Below are 16740 nucleotides of genomic sequence, written 5' to 3' on the forward strand. Positions count from 1 at the left end.
AATCATTCAAAACAAGTCGTGTTTTATGTCGATTTGATTTTAACATGTCAGGAAACAGTAATGCCTCATTCACAAAAAATCCGGTCGCAGGCCGATGCTTCCGATCTCAAGCCATCGGGAAGAATGGACACCTCGGAGCCGTCTGTCGTCCGATGAGTGATACAGTTTAATAATTCAGTCACAAATAGAGACCGATCGACGTCCGATCAGCGGACGATGTATTTTTCTGCTCATCGGGATGGCACCCGGCCGATGATCGCACGGACACCATGTCATTTTGAAGAATTGGACGGCCTCCGGATTAATTTTAAATCCCACTTACAATTTTACCTGACGTCGGGTCCGGGAAGGAATCTAGTTGAGGTCGAACAAGATCGGACGATCAACTCACTGTAATCGCCCGGCGTTCGCCCAATATCGGATTTATTGTACGTGTATCATGACAAGCTCCGGTCGATGTATATGTCCCTGTGAAATACTTCGATTTTTTCCGTTACATGTACAATTAATCCGATGTCGAGTGATCGCCGGGCGATTACCGTGCGTTTACCGTCCGATCTTTAGTCGATCTAAACTTGATTACTTTCCGGGCCCGACGTCGGGTAAAAATTTAAGTTTAAAAGTTGTAACTGGACTAAAATATGTGTCAACTTGTATGAATATTATTATTTTACATAGTAGTTATGATTTCCCTTCTGATCAGTAAACAATTTATAAGCAGTACTCATTCATCTCAAAATGTATGGAGGGTGTGCAATTGTTTTATGTATTTCTCTCAAATCAGCTGTTGACATATTAGGATTAATTTACTCGGGCGGGACAATTTGTCCAACATTTTATTAGCCTGTGATTAAATAAAGGTCAAATCTTGGTTAGACAACTACATCGAACAAATGCAATAAATGGGCTATAACCCTGATATGCGTTGCGTCAGCTACTTATGATGTGCAACGGACCTCAAGGTTTTGACTACGCGAATGCTCCTTTCACTTTCCCTCGGCTGTAAACAGATTTTGAGTGCGTGGCCAAGTATCTTCTTCCCTTGCCTCCACTGTTACAACCCTTAGTGACCAATGTTATATCGGTGTTTTTAAGTGATTGAACATTTTGTTTTAACACAATTTGATAGTGTCTTATAATTGTTTTAGTCAAGGCTATACGCCCATCAAACATGTTTCAACCGATATATACATGTATACATGTTCTATATAGATATACGAATTGGGTTGCCTTGTTTCAACTTATTGCACTCATGACTGTCAAAGTTATATCAGGGACCTATACAAATAGGTCCTGGGTTACCGGGATATACATTTCTTTCGTTTTATCTTCCTCGACACTCATCAGAGTTTTTGTAGTCCGTATAATTTTGTAGTCATGCTATTTTCGACGACTTCAGCATGACATAAACCAGGGACCTATACAACAAAAACTGTTCTGCCTTATTACATTTGTATTGACATAAGATAGCGTTATTCTTTTTTTTAAATCGGTTTAGTTACAGAAACTTAATAAAACCAGTGTGAGGCAACTTGTGATAAACATTTGGACCGCAAAAACGACATCATCTGCTTGCTCCAGTCATTATTTCTTAATTATGAAGCAATTTGAAGAGAGTCTATTAATAAAATTGTCCAAACAAGCTCCACATTTAATTTATAATCTTGGTATTTGTCAAAATTTTACACTTACCGTCTATGTGTTTTATTCACTTTTATATGTATTACTTTTTTGATATATCAGATATGATGAAATTTCAATACACTTCTATAATCCGATAAACGTTTGTCATGGCTTTTTTAAAAGTCTCGGTTAAATCAATCTCTACACTATTCATGTAGGTATTCTTACAAACGTAATATTTCAGTGGATTGTGTGGTGACAATTTTATTTACATTATTAGCAAATTCATAAGTTTGTATAAGCTCAAAGAAAATATATTTTTTGTCATTTTTTATTATTTTGTAACCACTATCAATTTGATCAACATATGTCACAGCTTTTTCAAAAGGCTCAATCAATACTAGCCCTATATTAATCATATTGGTATCTTAACCAACGTCACATTTCAATCTATCGTGTGGTGCAAATTTAATTTGAATAATTTGCAAATTCATAATTTTGTATTAGCTCAAAAACAATACAATTTTAGTCATTTTTTATTTAGTTGCAATATCAATTTGATCAACATATGTCGCAGCTATTTTTGAACGGCTCAGTCGATATTAGCCCTATATAAATCATGTTGTCAATTTTTGCAAATGTTACACTTCACTGCATTGTGTGGTGCACATTAAATTTGCGTGTATTGCAAAGGCATTATTTTGTATCAGCTCAAAGATAATACAATTTAGTCATTTAGTATAGTTTAACCAATATCAGCTGAACAAAGGGAGGCAATTTTACCGTTTGTTTGCGTATGTCGGTTTTCTTTTTATAAGGCTCTGTTTAAAAAACTCTACCTTCAACTTCTTATATTTAGCCTTATTTTTAACACCTTAATCCTGATTTGTAAATGAAACAATCTCTTTTGGTTCAAATAATTCATTTAGATCAGCGTCTGTGCCTTTTTGTGAGGAAGTTGTTTCTAGACACTCTGTGAGAACTGGATTTTGGGGCTATTTACAAACATGTTAATCTGGTTACAACATGACCTGAAAGTGTGTGAAAAGCAGCGAATACTTATCTGATATACTAGTCTTTAACAGTAAAAGTTGTTTTATCTATACAGAAAATTGATTTCTTGAGGACTTTAAATAGTGCTGACATACATGGGTAATCACAGCTAGGCCAAGACTACTGATACTGAGTCAACACCGAAATGTGATTCCTTTCTTTTTATGAGACGTCCTTTCACCATCCCAGCACTAAGATGATGTTACTCAATTCATGTCTACTTGATACAGCAGTGACAACAACAAACTTAACAAACTTTCAGCCTTGCCAAAGACAAAAGAAAATTCAATCTGAATTAGTTTTAAATATTCAATTGATTTAATTAAACTGTTGAAATGAACACATTATAGCAGTGAATATCTCTGCTTTACTCAAAAGTCACTTTAAGATCTTTGATTATGTTAATAAAAATTTGTTCCCAGAACTCATGATAAATATACTTTGTCTCAACTTTTTTAAACAAGTTAATTTGGTATTTAATTTTAATTAGCTTTTTGTGTATTGCTGTAGGTTTGAATAAATTTACTGCATCACCATGTCAGCTGAAACCTTAGTATTTTCTTTTATAAATATTATTAAGTTCTATTTCACATTTCAAATAGTTACTTGTGCACAACATTGTTCAAAAATGTGATTTTTTCACATGCTATTGAGTTTTTAAAATATTTACTTTAACTTAACTGATACAAATATTAATGCTCATTACACTTTGTAAAATGAATGTATTGTTAAATATACTCATAAAATTTAAATATACTAAGTTTTCCTATCATGCATGTAATAATGTGTATGTTTCAGTGATTTACTGATTTATACTGAAAAATAAAAGATAAACCGTTTGACGACTTTTCTTAATTATCTTGCCTTCAAATTGTGCTGATTGTTGTTCAATAGTTGAACACAAAAGCACCAATAGACTGTCAGTAATATCATGGATATCATGTTCAAAAGGATTCCAACAGATTAATAAAATGGCATGCAAAACTGCATTGTCTCGGGTGATACAGAACAATTACACTTTTTAAATTGTATGCAATTGCCAGGCGTTGATAATGTCGATAGTTTACACACAACAGAGTAACATTTGTAATTGATTTAAAAGCCGGTCTTTGGTACATGCACATACATGCGATATACAAAAGGCAATTGAAACCCTGAGAAGCATATGATATTTTTACTCGTCAACGCATCCGGTATATGGGTTCCGTTTAGTATATTGCGTGTTAATAAGACTAATTATTTTTAGCAAGACAAACAAGGCAAAAATGAACGATTATGTGTTTTTTTTATTTAATAACAAAAGTCGAATATTACGAAACAACTTACACCATAAATGAGCGAAATCTCTCGCAATCGATATCACTTAGACGCATTGTCGATACAGAAATCGTTTTATCGATCGAGATTATCAAATCTCGCGCACCGGTTTATTTTTGCGCACTGAAATGTGATATCGCTAGGTTGCTAATCCCTGTGTTTGTATAGGTCCCTGCATAAAAGTGTATATTTTGGGGGCCGCTTTGTATAAAATAACGTCGGTTTTTCATGTTTAGTTGCGCATGCTTCCATGTTAAAATGATATTTCCGTTTATTTCAGAATTATGCGGATCAGAGTCCTGGGCCTGAATCCAGGCGTGTATCGACCAATGAGCTAAGACCGGAAGACAACAACAATAACAATATGGCCGACAAACAGAAATTCGGCTATGAACAAACACTGGTGAGATTATTTGCGATTACTTCAATGAGGACTTAGCTTGATAAATGAAGTATTTCAAGCTGTTCGATACCATATGTTTTTCAAATAATAAGTTACTAGCAAATGTTTACAGTTTAACTGTTGACACGTACCCAAGACAAGTTGTTCGGCGTTAAACGAGTGGGTGGAGAGTGATGTTTACATTGGTCATGACGCCATTTTGAGATTAAACATCCTTTTATGAATATCTTGTTGCGCTTACTTTATCAGTTATTGTAAACAGTGTGTAAATTATTGGTTATTCATTTAGTTTAATGTAGATAATAATCATTTCAAAGCTACTTCTCTTTGGAGGTCCACAACTCCAGACTTCCTGAAAACTCCAGCCCAACATACATTACCTGCACATTTTGAATTGGTCGGATATTTACCAATACAGATTAAATCCAACCATAAGCTAGATTATTTAAGTGTACTTTTGTTATTTGTATACTTAAATTAACAATATAGATACACTTTAATTTTTTTCAGTTTTTATTTACATCCTTAACAGCATTTTTTGCATTGGGTTGGTTATATGGTATTATTCCCATAGGAAACCAATATATATTTTTCCGAAATTTGAAATTGTCCAATTGAAGCCCCTCTCCCTCCAAAACAAAAAAAATCAACATATAGACATTGAGTGCATCTCACTTCTGTAGCTTTAATATTTAAAACACGTATATTTTTTAATTTTAAGTATTTGTTTACAAAAAAACAACCTGTGCAAAATATATAAGATATAGTCCTATAAATTTTAATTTACGCCGTCAAGTGTTTGCAGGGCGTCAGACTGATTTTTTTTTTATTTTTGAGATTTAAACATAATGAATATTTTAAGAAACTATTTAGTTTTGGTCTTTATGTTAATTATTAAGGCATATTTCTTTTGCAAGAGAGATTCTGTAGAGGAATTATGTTATAATCTGGGCTTTTTTGTGATGTATAGAAGTATATTATATTTCAATTATATAGAAAACATATTTTTTATTAAGGTATATATTTTTTATTTTTGCTAATTACAATTTAATTTACTACCATGAAAAGCAAAGTAAAACAACTGTGGACTGTCTGAAGGATACTAGTCATCTTTATGACTTTTATCTAGCAGCATCATTTGACTCGCAGTACATAATATCACAGCCAGTCAGGGTTAAAAACTACATATCTTGTGCCTTTCTTTTTGTGTTTGGGATTAAATGAAATCAATTTTGTACATTTATTACATATTTTTCAATTACTATTTTAATGTTTAAAATATTAATTAAATAACGGATAGTCATCTTTGGAAATCAATAAAATTATCAAGCGTTTGTAACAGTTTACCTTGGTAATTTGGAAGAATCTTTAGATTCTTTGTGTTTAAAAATACCCTGGATTGGTCATTGCTGGATAGGATACTACTTAAATGTTCCCCGGTAACTCTTTAGTATACTTAAATGTACCGTGCGTACAGAAAATATACTTAAACGTATCTGGTTAGCATAGAATGAACCTGAGTTTTATTTCCACCAAAAATCTGATAAGATCTGCTAGGGCATACAAAAGCACATTCTCTTTGAACAAAAACTGCCTCAAGTTCAACATGCTTTTATGAGTATGGGTTTCAATAATATAGAGGATATTTTACAAAATATTGAAATATATGAACATAATAAATTTGTAAAAAATAGCAGACAAAAACCAATTTAGCATTATAATTCTCAGGTACACTTTAGTATAATTTCAGTACCCGGGGTACATTTAAATATACTTAAGAGTAGCCGGGATACCTTTAGGTAGTACTCGAGCCCACAATGACAAATGGAGCTTAGTACATACCGGTTAGACTTCCCTGACGAAATCAAGAGGCTGTGTAGCACAGTGGTAGCATGTTGGCAATATTTTTTATTCGACCTTTTTTCTTGCTATAATAATTAGTTTATTAGTTTAACTATGAAAATCTTTATAGATTTGTTAGTGAAAACGTTTAATGACATTTTTTTAAAGTAGACAGCTATGTGAAAGAGTCCCTTTAACAGTCATTATTTTCGGTGGGGGTATGTGGCTCTGAACTTGCAAAACAATTCAAAAAGCAAAAAATAATGGCTAAACTGACCTGTTTTGGAGAGCACATGAATGAACATTTAATGAACAAAATGATTTAAAAATAAGGACAAGTATTAAAGTTCATTACTGTAAGGGGATTTGTTCACAGAATGTTGCATTATTGTAATTGTGTCAGGCAACAATAGAATAAAGGAAAGAAAACGGAAGATTTGGTTCCCTAGTAGGACCCGAAAAATTCTAGACGGCCTAAACCACTCAGCTATCTGGACTGATTTGTTCAGTAGTGAAGTCATTTTATACTTGAAATACATGATTTTTCCTGCTACAAGGGTCTGACTATGATTTTAAAACCGGAGTCATATATAGGAATCCTTTCTTGCAAAAATAGGAGTCCAAAAGAAAACAATAGGAGTCCCATTAAATATTGCACATTCCTTCATATTTTCAGCAAAAATGCATTTAACAAATATTTGAATATAAAATAATACATAATATAGTTGTTGGTTTCATTTTAAAAAGCCCAAATACAAAATGTACTTTAGGAATCCCTCTCATATTCATGACTACCTAAATATGCTGACAATTAAACTACAAAAAAACGTTGATTACGGTCAAGGATGATAACAAGAAAAGAATGCATATAACTATGACAGTAACAAGTGCAATAAGTTTAAACAAGGCAGCCCAAGTTGTATATCTATGTAGAACATGTATGCATTGTTTGGTTGGAGGGTAATTGAAACATGTGCGATGGACGCGTGGCCTGGACTCAAAAAATAATAAGACACTATCAAATTCTATTAAAACAGGTATGTAGGTTAATATACATACCTGATTAAAGGGAGTTTGCACGATTTCTATGTCAACAAGTAATTCTTGCAATCTTAAACCAACATTTGAATATTGCCTAGGAATGCTAAATAACATAAATTAACAATCTGTATATGTTAATAGAAATCAAATATTATTTTCTTCAGTAAATGTCTTAACTGGCTGTCTAAAGCCGATGTCGACACTTTTACTCCTATTTGTTAGGAAACAAAATTGTGTCTTTGTGTCGTATGAACGAATCTCCACTTTAACTAAATTGAGATTCACATCGTACATGCATGATGCTGGCGAATTCGACTGTACATACATTTTTAATTTCAGAATTATCTGGCTTATTTCGCTTTTTTTTGACACATGTTCTTCTTAACTTTTATTTTAATTTGTATTGAAATATATGTATAATACGTTTTTTTTACACATTTTATATAAACTCATAAATATTTGACAAAATCTTGCATACTCCTTTTATGTCTGACAACTTGATGTATTTAACACTGCTCATCTGTTGACTTTAGGCATTAAATAATGATATAAAAATAGCTCCACTTAACACATTTGTTGCACAATTTGTGGCTTCGATAGGAAGGGGGTAGCCATTCTGCTTGAGCTAAATCCCTATCTTGTTAATATTCACCTAGTTTAGCTCACGTGCGCCCAACATGCTCATGGCTAAAGTTTTAGATCCTCGTTCGCCTGTAGTGCGTTGTCTGTCTTTACCATTTGACTTGTTAATATTCACATTTATTGCCAAAGCTTCATTCAACTTGGCGAGAAGATTTGTTCTTATTATATATTGGTTGAGTGTGGTCAAAAGGTAGGTCACTATGTAAAATGAAAAAAAGGCTTTTTAATACTAAACAAGTCACATTTTTAGCTCCACTGGCCAGAGGCCAACGGGGCTTATGTCATGGTCCTGTGTCCGACGTGCGTGCGTCCGTGCGTGCATGCGTGCGTTAACTTTTACTTAAAACATCTTCTTCTCCTAAACTTCTGGTCCAATTCTGATGAAATTTCTCAGGAATGTTCCTGGGGTAAACCTCTTTCAAATTTGTTCAAATTATGCCCTTGGGGTCAAATTTGACCCTGCCCCGGGGGTCGCAAAAATGAAAATTTGCTTATATAAGGCCTATTTTGTGAATACTTTCAAACTCTTCTCGTCCATAACCATTGGGCCTAGGGCTATCAAATTTGGTATGTAGAGACATCTAATAGTCCTCTACCAAATATCTTCAAAAAATGCCCCTGGGCTCAAATTTGACCCTGCTCCGAGGGTCACACAATTGAACATATGCTTATATAAGGCCTATTTTGTGAAAACTTTAAAAATTCTCTCATCCATAACCATTGGGCCTAGGGCTATCAAATTTGGTATGTAGAAACATCTAATAGTCCACTACTAAATTTCTTTAAATTATACCCCTAGGGTCAAATTTGACCCTGCCCCGGGGGTCACAAAATTGAACATATGCTTATATCAGGCCTATTTTGTGAAAACTTTCAAAATCTTTTTGTCCATAACCATTGGGCCTAGGGCTAAAGAATTTGGTATGTAGATACATCTAATAGTCCTCTACCAAATTTTTTAAAATTATGCACCTGGGGTCAAATTTGACACTGTCCCGGGGGTCACAAAATTGAACATATGCTTATATAAGGTCTATTGTGTGAAAACTTTCAAAATCTTTATGTCCATAACCATTGGGCCTAGGGCTACCAAATTCGGAATGTAGTGACATCTTATAGTCCTCTACCAAATTTCTTAAAATTATGCACCTGGGGTCAAATTTAATCCTGCCCGAGGGTCACACAATTGCACATTTGCTTATATAAGGCCTATTTTGTGAAAACTTTAAACATCTTCTTGAACATAACTGTATGGCATAGGGCTACCAAATTTGGTATGTAGTGTCATGTAATAGTTCTTATCTTAGTTTCTTCAAATTATGCCCCTGGGGTCAAATTTAAAACAGCCCCGGGGGTCACACAATTGAATATATGCTTATAAAGGTCTTATTTTTGAAAACTTAAAAAATCTTCTTGTCCATAAACATTGGGCCTAGGGCTACTAAAATTTGTATGTAGTGACATCTTATACTCCTCTACAAAGTTTGCTCAAATTATGCCCCTGGGGTCAAGTTTGACCCTGCCCCGAAGGTCATTAAATTGAACATATGCTTATATAAGGCTTATTGTGGGACAACTTTAAAAATCTCCTTGGCCATATCCGTATGGCATAGGGCTACCAAATTTGGTATGTAGTGAAATGTAATAGTTCTCTTCTTAATTTGTTCAAATTATGCCCCTGGGGTCAAATTTGAAACTACCCCGGGGGTCACAAAATTGAATATATGCTTATAAAGGGCTTATTTTGTGAAAACTTTAAAAATCTTTCTGTCCATAACCATTGGGATTAGGGCTTCCAAATTTGGTACGTAGTGACATCTTATAGTTGTCTACAAAGTTTGCTAAAATTATGCCCCTGGGGTGAAATTTGACCCTGCCCTGGGGGATCACAAAGTTGAACATGCGCTTATATGGAGTCTATTTTGTGATACCTTTAAAAATCTCTTGTCCATAAACATTGGGCCTAGGGCTACCAAATTTGGTATATAGTGAAATCTTATAGTTCTCTACCAAGTTTGTTCAAATTATGCCCCTGGGGTCAAATTTGACCCTGCCCCGGGGGATCACAAAATTGAACATATGCTTATATAAGGCCTATTTTGTGAAAACTTCAAAAAATCTCTTGTCTATCAATCCGGCCTAGGGCTATTAATTTTGGTATGTAGTGACATCTTATAGTCTTCTACCAAATTTGTTCAAATTTTATCCCTGGGGTTAAATTTGAACCTGCCCCGGGGGTCACAAAATTGAACATATGCTTATACATGTATAATGCCTATTTTGTGAAAACGTTAAATAAATATATTGTCCATAACCATTAGGCCTAGGGCTACACAATTTGGTATGTAGTGACATCGTATAGTCCTCCACTTAGTTTGTTCATATTATGCCCCAGGAGACAAATTTGACCCTGCCCTTGGGGCCACAAAATCGATTATATGCTTATATAGTGCATATTTTGTGAAAACTTTAAAAATCTTCCCGTCCTTAACCATAAGGCGTAGGGCTACCAAATTAAGTATGTAGTGACATCTAATAGTTCTCTACCAAGTTTGTTCAAAGTATGCCCCTTGGGTCAAATTTGACCCTGCCTTGGGGGTCACAAAACTGAACATACGCTTATATGGGGCCTATTTTGTGAACACTTGACAACTCTACTTGTCCATAACCATTGGGCCTAGGGCTACCAAATTTGGTTTGTCGTGACATCTAATAAACCTCTACCAAACTTATTTAAGTAATGCCTCTTTGACTCTGTCCTGGGTGGGGTCACAAAATTGCATAAGCGCTTTTAAAGCGCCGATTTTGTGAAATCTTTAAAAACCTTCTTGTCGAAAACCATTCAGACTATGGCTGCCAAATTTGGTAAGCAGTAACATCTTATAATCCTCTACCAAGTTTGTTCAATTTATGCCCTTTGGGTCAAATTTTACCCTGACCCGAGGGTCACAAAATTTTAAACATTATATACGCCTATATCTTGCCTATTTTGTGAAAACTTTAAAAATATTCTTGTCCTTAACTCTAAGACTTAGGGCTACCATATTTTGTAGGTACATGTAGTGAGATATAGTAGTCCTCTACAAAGTTTGCTCAAATTATGCCCCTGGGATTACATTTTACAAAGCCCAGGGGGTCACAAAAGTGTACATGTGCTTAAATAGGGCCTATATTTAAGTATTTTCACATGCAGTGGATATTTGTTTCAGCCTTTTTTCAGCAGTGGAGCGATACAGGGCCATCATGGCCCTCTTGTTGTTCAATCCTCATGAAACTTTGTCTAAATATATGGTTTTATGGTATCTTAGCTGCGTTCTAAAGTGGTTCCTTTGAAGATTCAAGCAGTCACATTTGTGTCCAATCTTGGTAAACAATTTAATAACATTATATCTTGGCCAAGTACAAAAAGGTTCAGGTTTGTTGAAAAACATGACCGCTGGGGGGGCAGTTTTCCTTAAATGGCTATATTAAAACCTAAGTGATAACACTCTTGGAGTCACATATTTGCTCCAATCATCTTGAAACAAGCTCGATGAGGTTTCCCAAATATGCCAAGGTCAAAAAGCGGCCAGATGTCAAAATATTTCACAGCAAAAGTCACTTTCACCTGTGTTTAGCGGTCTTGAGGCAGTCATTTCAAGATGCGAACAAGTTAACACTCAAATTGAACTGCGCTTTTGTCTTGTTCTCTGATGTTATAGTGTCTATTGGTTTATTACGGGGATATAGTAATAGTCTCCGTCCTTCTACCCGTCCGTCCTTCCGTCCGAAACTTTTTCCAGATCATATCTCAAAATCTTCTCAATTGATATACTTTAAACGTAAATATAAACAGATGGCAACTAGGAGAAGTGCAGAGACGAAGAAACATAGCTCTATCTACCTTTGTTTTTGAATTATCTCCCTTTATATTAGTTCAAAGTAATTTTTTGTCCGGAGCATAACTCTAAATCTACTGAGGGATTTACTTGAAACTTGAAATATAAACACACGGCAAGTATGAGAAGTTCAGTGACTACATACCATAACTCTATCAACCGTAATTTGTGAATTATCGCACTTTATTTAATTTCAAAGTAAATTGTTCTCCGGAGCATTACTCCAAATGTTTTCAATGGATTTACTTTAAGCTTAGAATATAAACAGATGGCAAGTATGAGAAGTGCAGTGACCAGGAACAATAACTCTATCTACCTTAGTTTTTTAATTATTTCCCTTTATATTAGTTCAACGTAAATTTTTGTCCGGAGCATAACTCTAAATCTGCTGAAGGGATTTACGTGAAACTTGAAATGTAAACAGATGGCATGTAGAAAAGATGCAGTGACTAAGAACAATTAATCTATCTACATTATTTTTTAATAATCTCCCTTTATTTAATTTAAAAGTAAAGTTTTGTCCTGAGCATAACTCCAAATCTTGTCAATGGATTTACTTTAAACTTACAATATAAACAGATGGCAACTAGGAGAAGTGCAGTGACCAAGAACCATAACTATATCTACCTTTGTTTTTGAATTCTCCCTTTACTTAATGTTAAAGTAAATTTTTGTCCAGAGCATAACTCTAAATCTACTGAAGGGATTTACTTGAAACTTGAAATATAAACAGTTGGCAAGTAGGAGATGTGCATTGACTACGAAACATAACTATAGCTACCTTAATTTTGTATTATCTCCCTTTATTCAATTTCAAAGCAAAGTTTTATCCCGCGCATAACTCTAAATCTACTGAAGGGATTTACTTGAAACAAGACTTATACATTATTATGGCATTATTATGGTAACTAGGAGAAGTGCAGTGAACATGAACCATAAATCTATCGGCCGTAGTTTTTGAATTTTCCCTTTATTAAATTTCAAAGTAAATTTGTATCCGTTTTGTCACAGATGACTCAGGTGCCATGTTTTACAAATATTATTCTACTCTCTAAAACAAATGTTCTCACTAAAGCAAACACATTTCGGCGGGGATGGCCATGTTAACATTGATCTTGTTTGTGTTATTTTAGCATATGATTGCCGTAACGGCCTTATTATTAAATGCCGCATTCTTTGATAATATACATACTAAGGTGTTGAGAAGTTTTGTTTGAATCGGATGATAACAAGGAAATCTTCAAAATACTTGAATGCATGTTACATGTTGCCGGTGCAACCATTTTTGGCCGAGTAGGGATGAAGAAAGTTGAAAATGACAGGGTTTGTCGGCTATTCTCCGATTGTTTCAGAACGTTGCGGCTGAATACGAAGCAGTATCAACCAATAAGCTGACACAAGACGCACTAATGTACCACAACCAAAAGTTACGCTACGAGGAAACATTGGTGAAATCATTTGGAATTTATTAAATAAAGACATCGCTTGTTTAATCCATTTTTTAATTATCTATATTACACATATGTAAACAATAATTGCTCTTTAAATGCTCGCTTATTAGTGATTCACCAAAGAGCGAACTCTTCCAGCAGATCAGTGAGTTATAAGCATGATGAAATATGATGAGATTGTTTTGATTTAGAATGAATTTTTGTTTGTGGTTTAAATCATCGACCCTGTATGTTTTACTTATTTAAGATAAGTTGTGCTGAGTGTGATTGTTTGAATGAAATCATGTTTGTGTACAAAGAAGGATTTCTAAGCCTTTTTTATCTCTGAAAGTGAATGCATGTACTATATTATTAGTCACAAACCATCTAAAAAGTGGTCACCTGGCTTTTGCAGCCACCTGCGCTAAGCACCCAATTCAACCAGATCCCTTAATGCTCGGCCAACCCATGCTTTATATTACTTAACAGATGCCCCCTCCCCTAATTTTTTTATTATTATTCTCAAAACGTTCACCAGAAATGTTGATGTATTAATTTAAATAATGTCAGTGTTATCCAGCTGCAAATACTTTAAGCATTCATATAACTATGTAATTTATATGAGCTGTGCTCTGTGAAAAGATGGTTTAATTTGTGTGCCTAAAGTGTCATCCCAGATAAGCATGTGCAGTCCGCATCAAAGGAGGGAAGCCATTAGTATTTTTTATAGACATGCTATAATAGAAACAAGGAGTGCAACTTAGCCGAAAATCTACACCATCTTTACTGTAAACCATGTAACTCGATCACTTTTTAACGAATCAACTTTACACCGATTGTTTTCGAAAGCTAATTCAATAATTTATCAGCAAAAAATTAACATCACTACAATTGATAGTAGTCAAGTAGTTATTGTTACCACCGGCACATACGATTGCATGCTAGGAAATTTGTCGTGTGCTTAAATGTCGTCTGCTGAATTTGTAAAATTAGCATTTTCTTCGATTTTTTTCAAAGAATACTATCAGAATAGCAAACAGTTTGGATCCTGATAAGACGCCACGTTCTGTGGCGTCTCATCTGGATCCAAACTGTTTGCAAAGGCCTTAAAAATTCGGTTCCAGCACTGAAAGGGTTAAGCCCAGTTTGTGTTATTGTTACTACCGGCACATACGATTTCATTGCTGTTTTCAACGATTTGTGTCATGATTTAAGCATATTTCTTGATTGTTTAGATATATGGGCAATACAGAAAAGACCTGGGCAGTGTTGGTAAATTCCAAGCGAAGCTATTAAAATCTAAAGATAAAAGTGACATCGACAAGAGTGAACCCACGGAGACAAAGATACTTGTATCATGTTGGTGTAAGTACTTTTATTCTTTTATTTAATTCATTAAATCATCCACACATTATAAAGACAGTGTAAATTGAATAATTATTAATGAAAAAATATGTTAATTAGAAACTGGTAACCAAGGACGTGTATTACCTTAATTGTACTTTTACTTAACATAAATAGGGCACATTTTTGTCTGGTACATTGCTATGGACATATTTAGTTTCGTTTCATGCCTTAAATTTTTTTTAAATGATTACATGTGTTTTTGTCTGTAATATTTGATTTGAATAAATACATTTTGCTGTGCAAAATAATGTATTGAAAACATGTATCGCCAGTCACACTATTTGCACTTGTAAAACATGTGCAATATGCAACGTGTTTGCATCAATATTCACAATTGTAGGTCTATTAAAATCCAGTGGAATGCTCACATCATAGATGACAGTTAAATGTATACAGACAAATTATGAGACAGCATCAATAGAATGCTCATGGTCTTGAATATGGCCATCTTGTTCCAACAAAGGAGCTTTAACATCTAAGTCGCCGAAGTGTTTGGTGTAGGCAGTGATTTCGACATCATGACCAGTTCAAAATGATCCTTTCCCAATGAAATGGGCTTAATACAAAGCAAGTGCTTTAAGAGTTGTACCAGATTAGAATGTGCAATCCTAAATTTTGCTCACTTTTGAATCCAGCTCTTTTTAACCGGGTAGCTTAATCAAAAATATATTTCAGATAAAACAATATGTGTTAAATCATACAGTCTTTCACCATAAATTATTCATACTTACAAACTTTTGCTGAGACTTAAACTAGTATGCACAAACAATAACTGCTTACTTGCGAATGTAAAACCATGAAATCTAAAACTGTGCACGGAAATTTTCAAGCAAGGAATTACAACTTAACAAGAGATTACCGTAAGTTTTTGGACACTAACAAATAATAAGTTTTTTTTCGTGCCGGACAATTTAGTTAGAAAACTATTCAAAAATTACAGGTGTCCACAAATTCAGAGACCAACATTAAAGTGTCTGAAAATCACAATTATGTAGAAATAAAAGCAATAAATCAATGTACAATAATTGTATTGTGATTTATTTAAATTGTTCTGCATTAAAATAAAAACAATTTCACAGCTTTGCTAAATCTTGCTTGCAATGATAGAGCCAACAATTAAAAACACATAATAATCTGCTTTCTTAATATATCGAAACTGTATAAAATGCTGTTTAGTGAATCCATGGTTTTCTACGGGTATACATGGTAATTTACCCAATTGCGCGAATGTAATGGTCAGTTGCACTCAGACATGCATCTACTCAGTTCGGCCCAGTTGCTCAAAGCATCATTTGACTCAGTTTGGCCCAGTTTCTCAAAGCACGATTTAGATAATGAAACCGTTTAATCTCATATACTATCTTACATAATATCTTGTTTTTTATATAAAAAAAGCTGATTTTAACTCGCGTGTTAACATAAAACGGTCCGTTAAGACGTCATGTGTTTTGAGCAACTGGACCCTGATAGAAAATGTACAGAACAGAATTATTTGTTTAATCATATGAAGCTCATCGTCGTTAACATACATAAAAAATAACAGCAAGCGTTGAAGTACACACAAAACACATACCATTTTAAAGAGTAGTTAATCTAAATAAACAGGAAATAAACATATTTCGGGAACATGTTTCGTGAGAATGTCACATGGATGAGGTTAATATATAGTGATCACACAATGTTATATGTGCAGTTTTAGAATTGATGCACAAATTACATAATTCCGACCTTATTTGCTTTGTAAAAACATGTATTATTATTTTACACTACATATACACGTTTTTTTTTAAACATGTTAAACTAAAAATGGCTAGCTTTATAAATACAGTTTTTCTCTAACTATTCACTAGTTTAAAAAACTTGAACATATTTAGTCGGATTCTATGATATTTTCAAATTAATGCATTCCTAACATTATTATACCGGTTATACAGACATTTAAGAACAAACAGAGATTCATTACAGATATGGTGGTATGGTCACAAAATACGTATCTCAGTGGTAAAGGGTTAAAAACAAAGTGAAATTCATTACCGATAGGGTGGTACGGTCCCAAAATACGTGTCTCAGTGGTAAATAGTTAAGAGCAAAGTTAAATTCATTA

At 34.0% G+C, this 16740-nt stretch overlaps 1 protein-coding gene across 3 annotated transcripts in view; it reads left to right on the top strand.

Annotated features, from left to right (window-relative positions):
- LOC127863538 (chloride channel protein 2-like) overlaps positions 1 to 16740 on the top strand; it is a 56099-nt gene that overhangs the window by 1295 nt on the left and 38064 nt on the right. For all 3 annotated transcript variants that reach the window (XM_052403086.1, XM_052403088.1, XM_052403087.1), the window contains exons 3-5: positions 4274 to 4396; positions 13152 to 13247; positions 14465 to 14594. In XM_052403086.1, the coding sequence (XP_052259046.1) occupies positions 4274 to 4396; positions 13152 to 13247; positions 14465 to 14594 (349 nt within the window). The remainder of the gene's footprint in view (positions 1 to 4273; positions 4397 to 13151; positions 13248 to 14464; positions 14595 to 16740) is intronic.

The sequence above is a fragment of the Dreissena polymorpha genome, unplaced genomic scaffold (assembly GCF_020536995.1).
Source record: "Dreissena polymorpha isolate Duluth1 unplaced genomic scaffold, UMN_Dpol_1.0 chrUn014, whole genome shotgun sequence".
In the NCBI taxonomy this organism is placed as follows: domain Eukaryota; kingdom Metazoa; phylum Mollusca; class Bivalvia; order Myida; family Dreissenidae; genus Dreissena; species Dreissena polymorpha.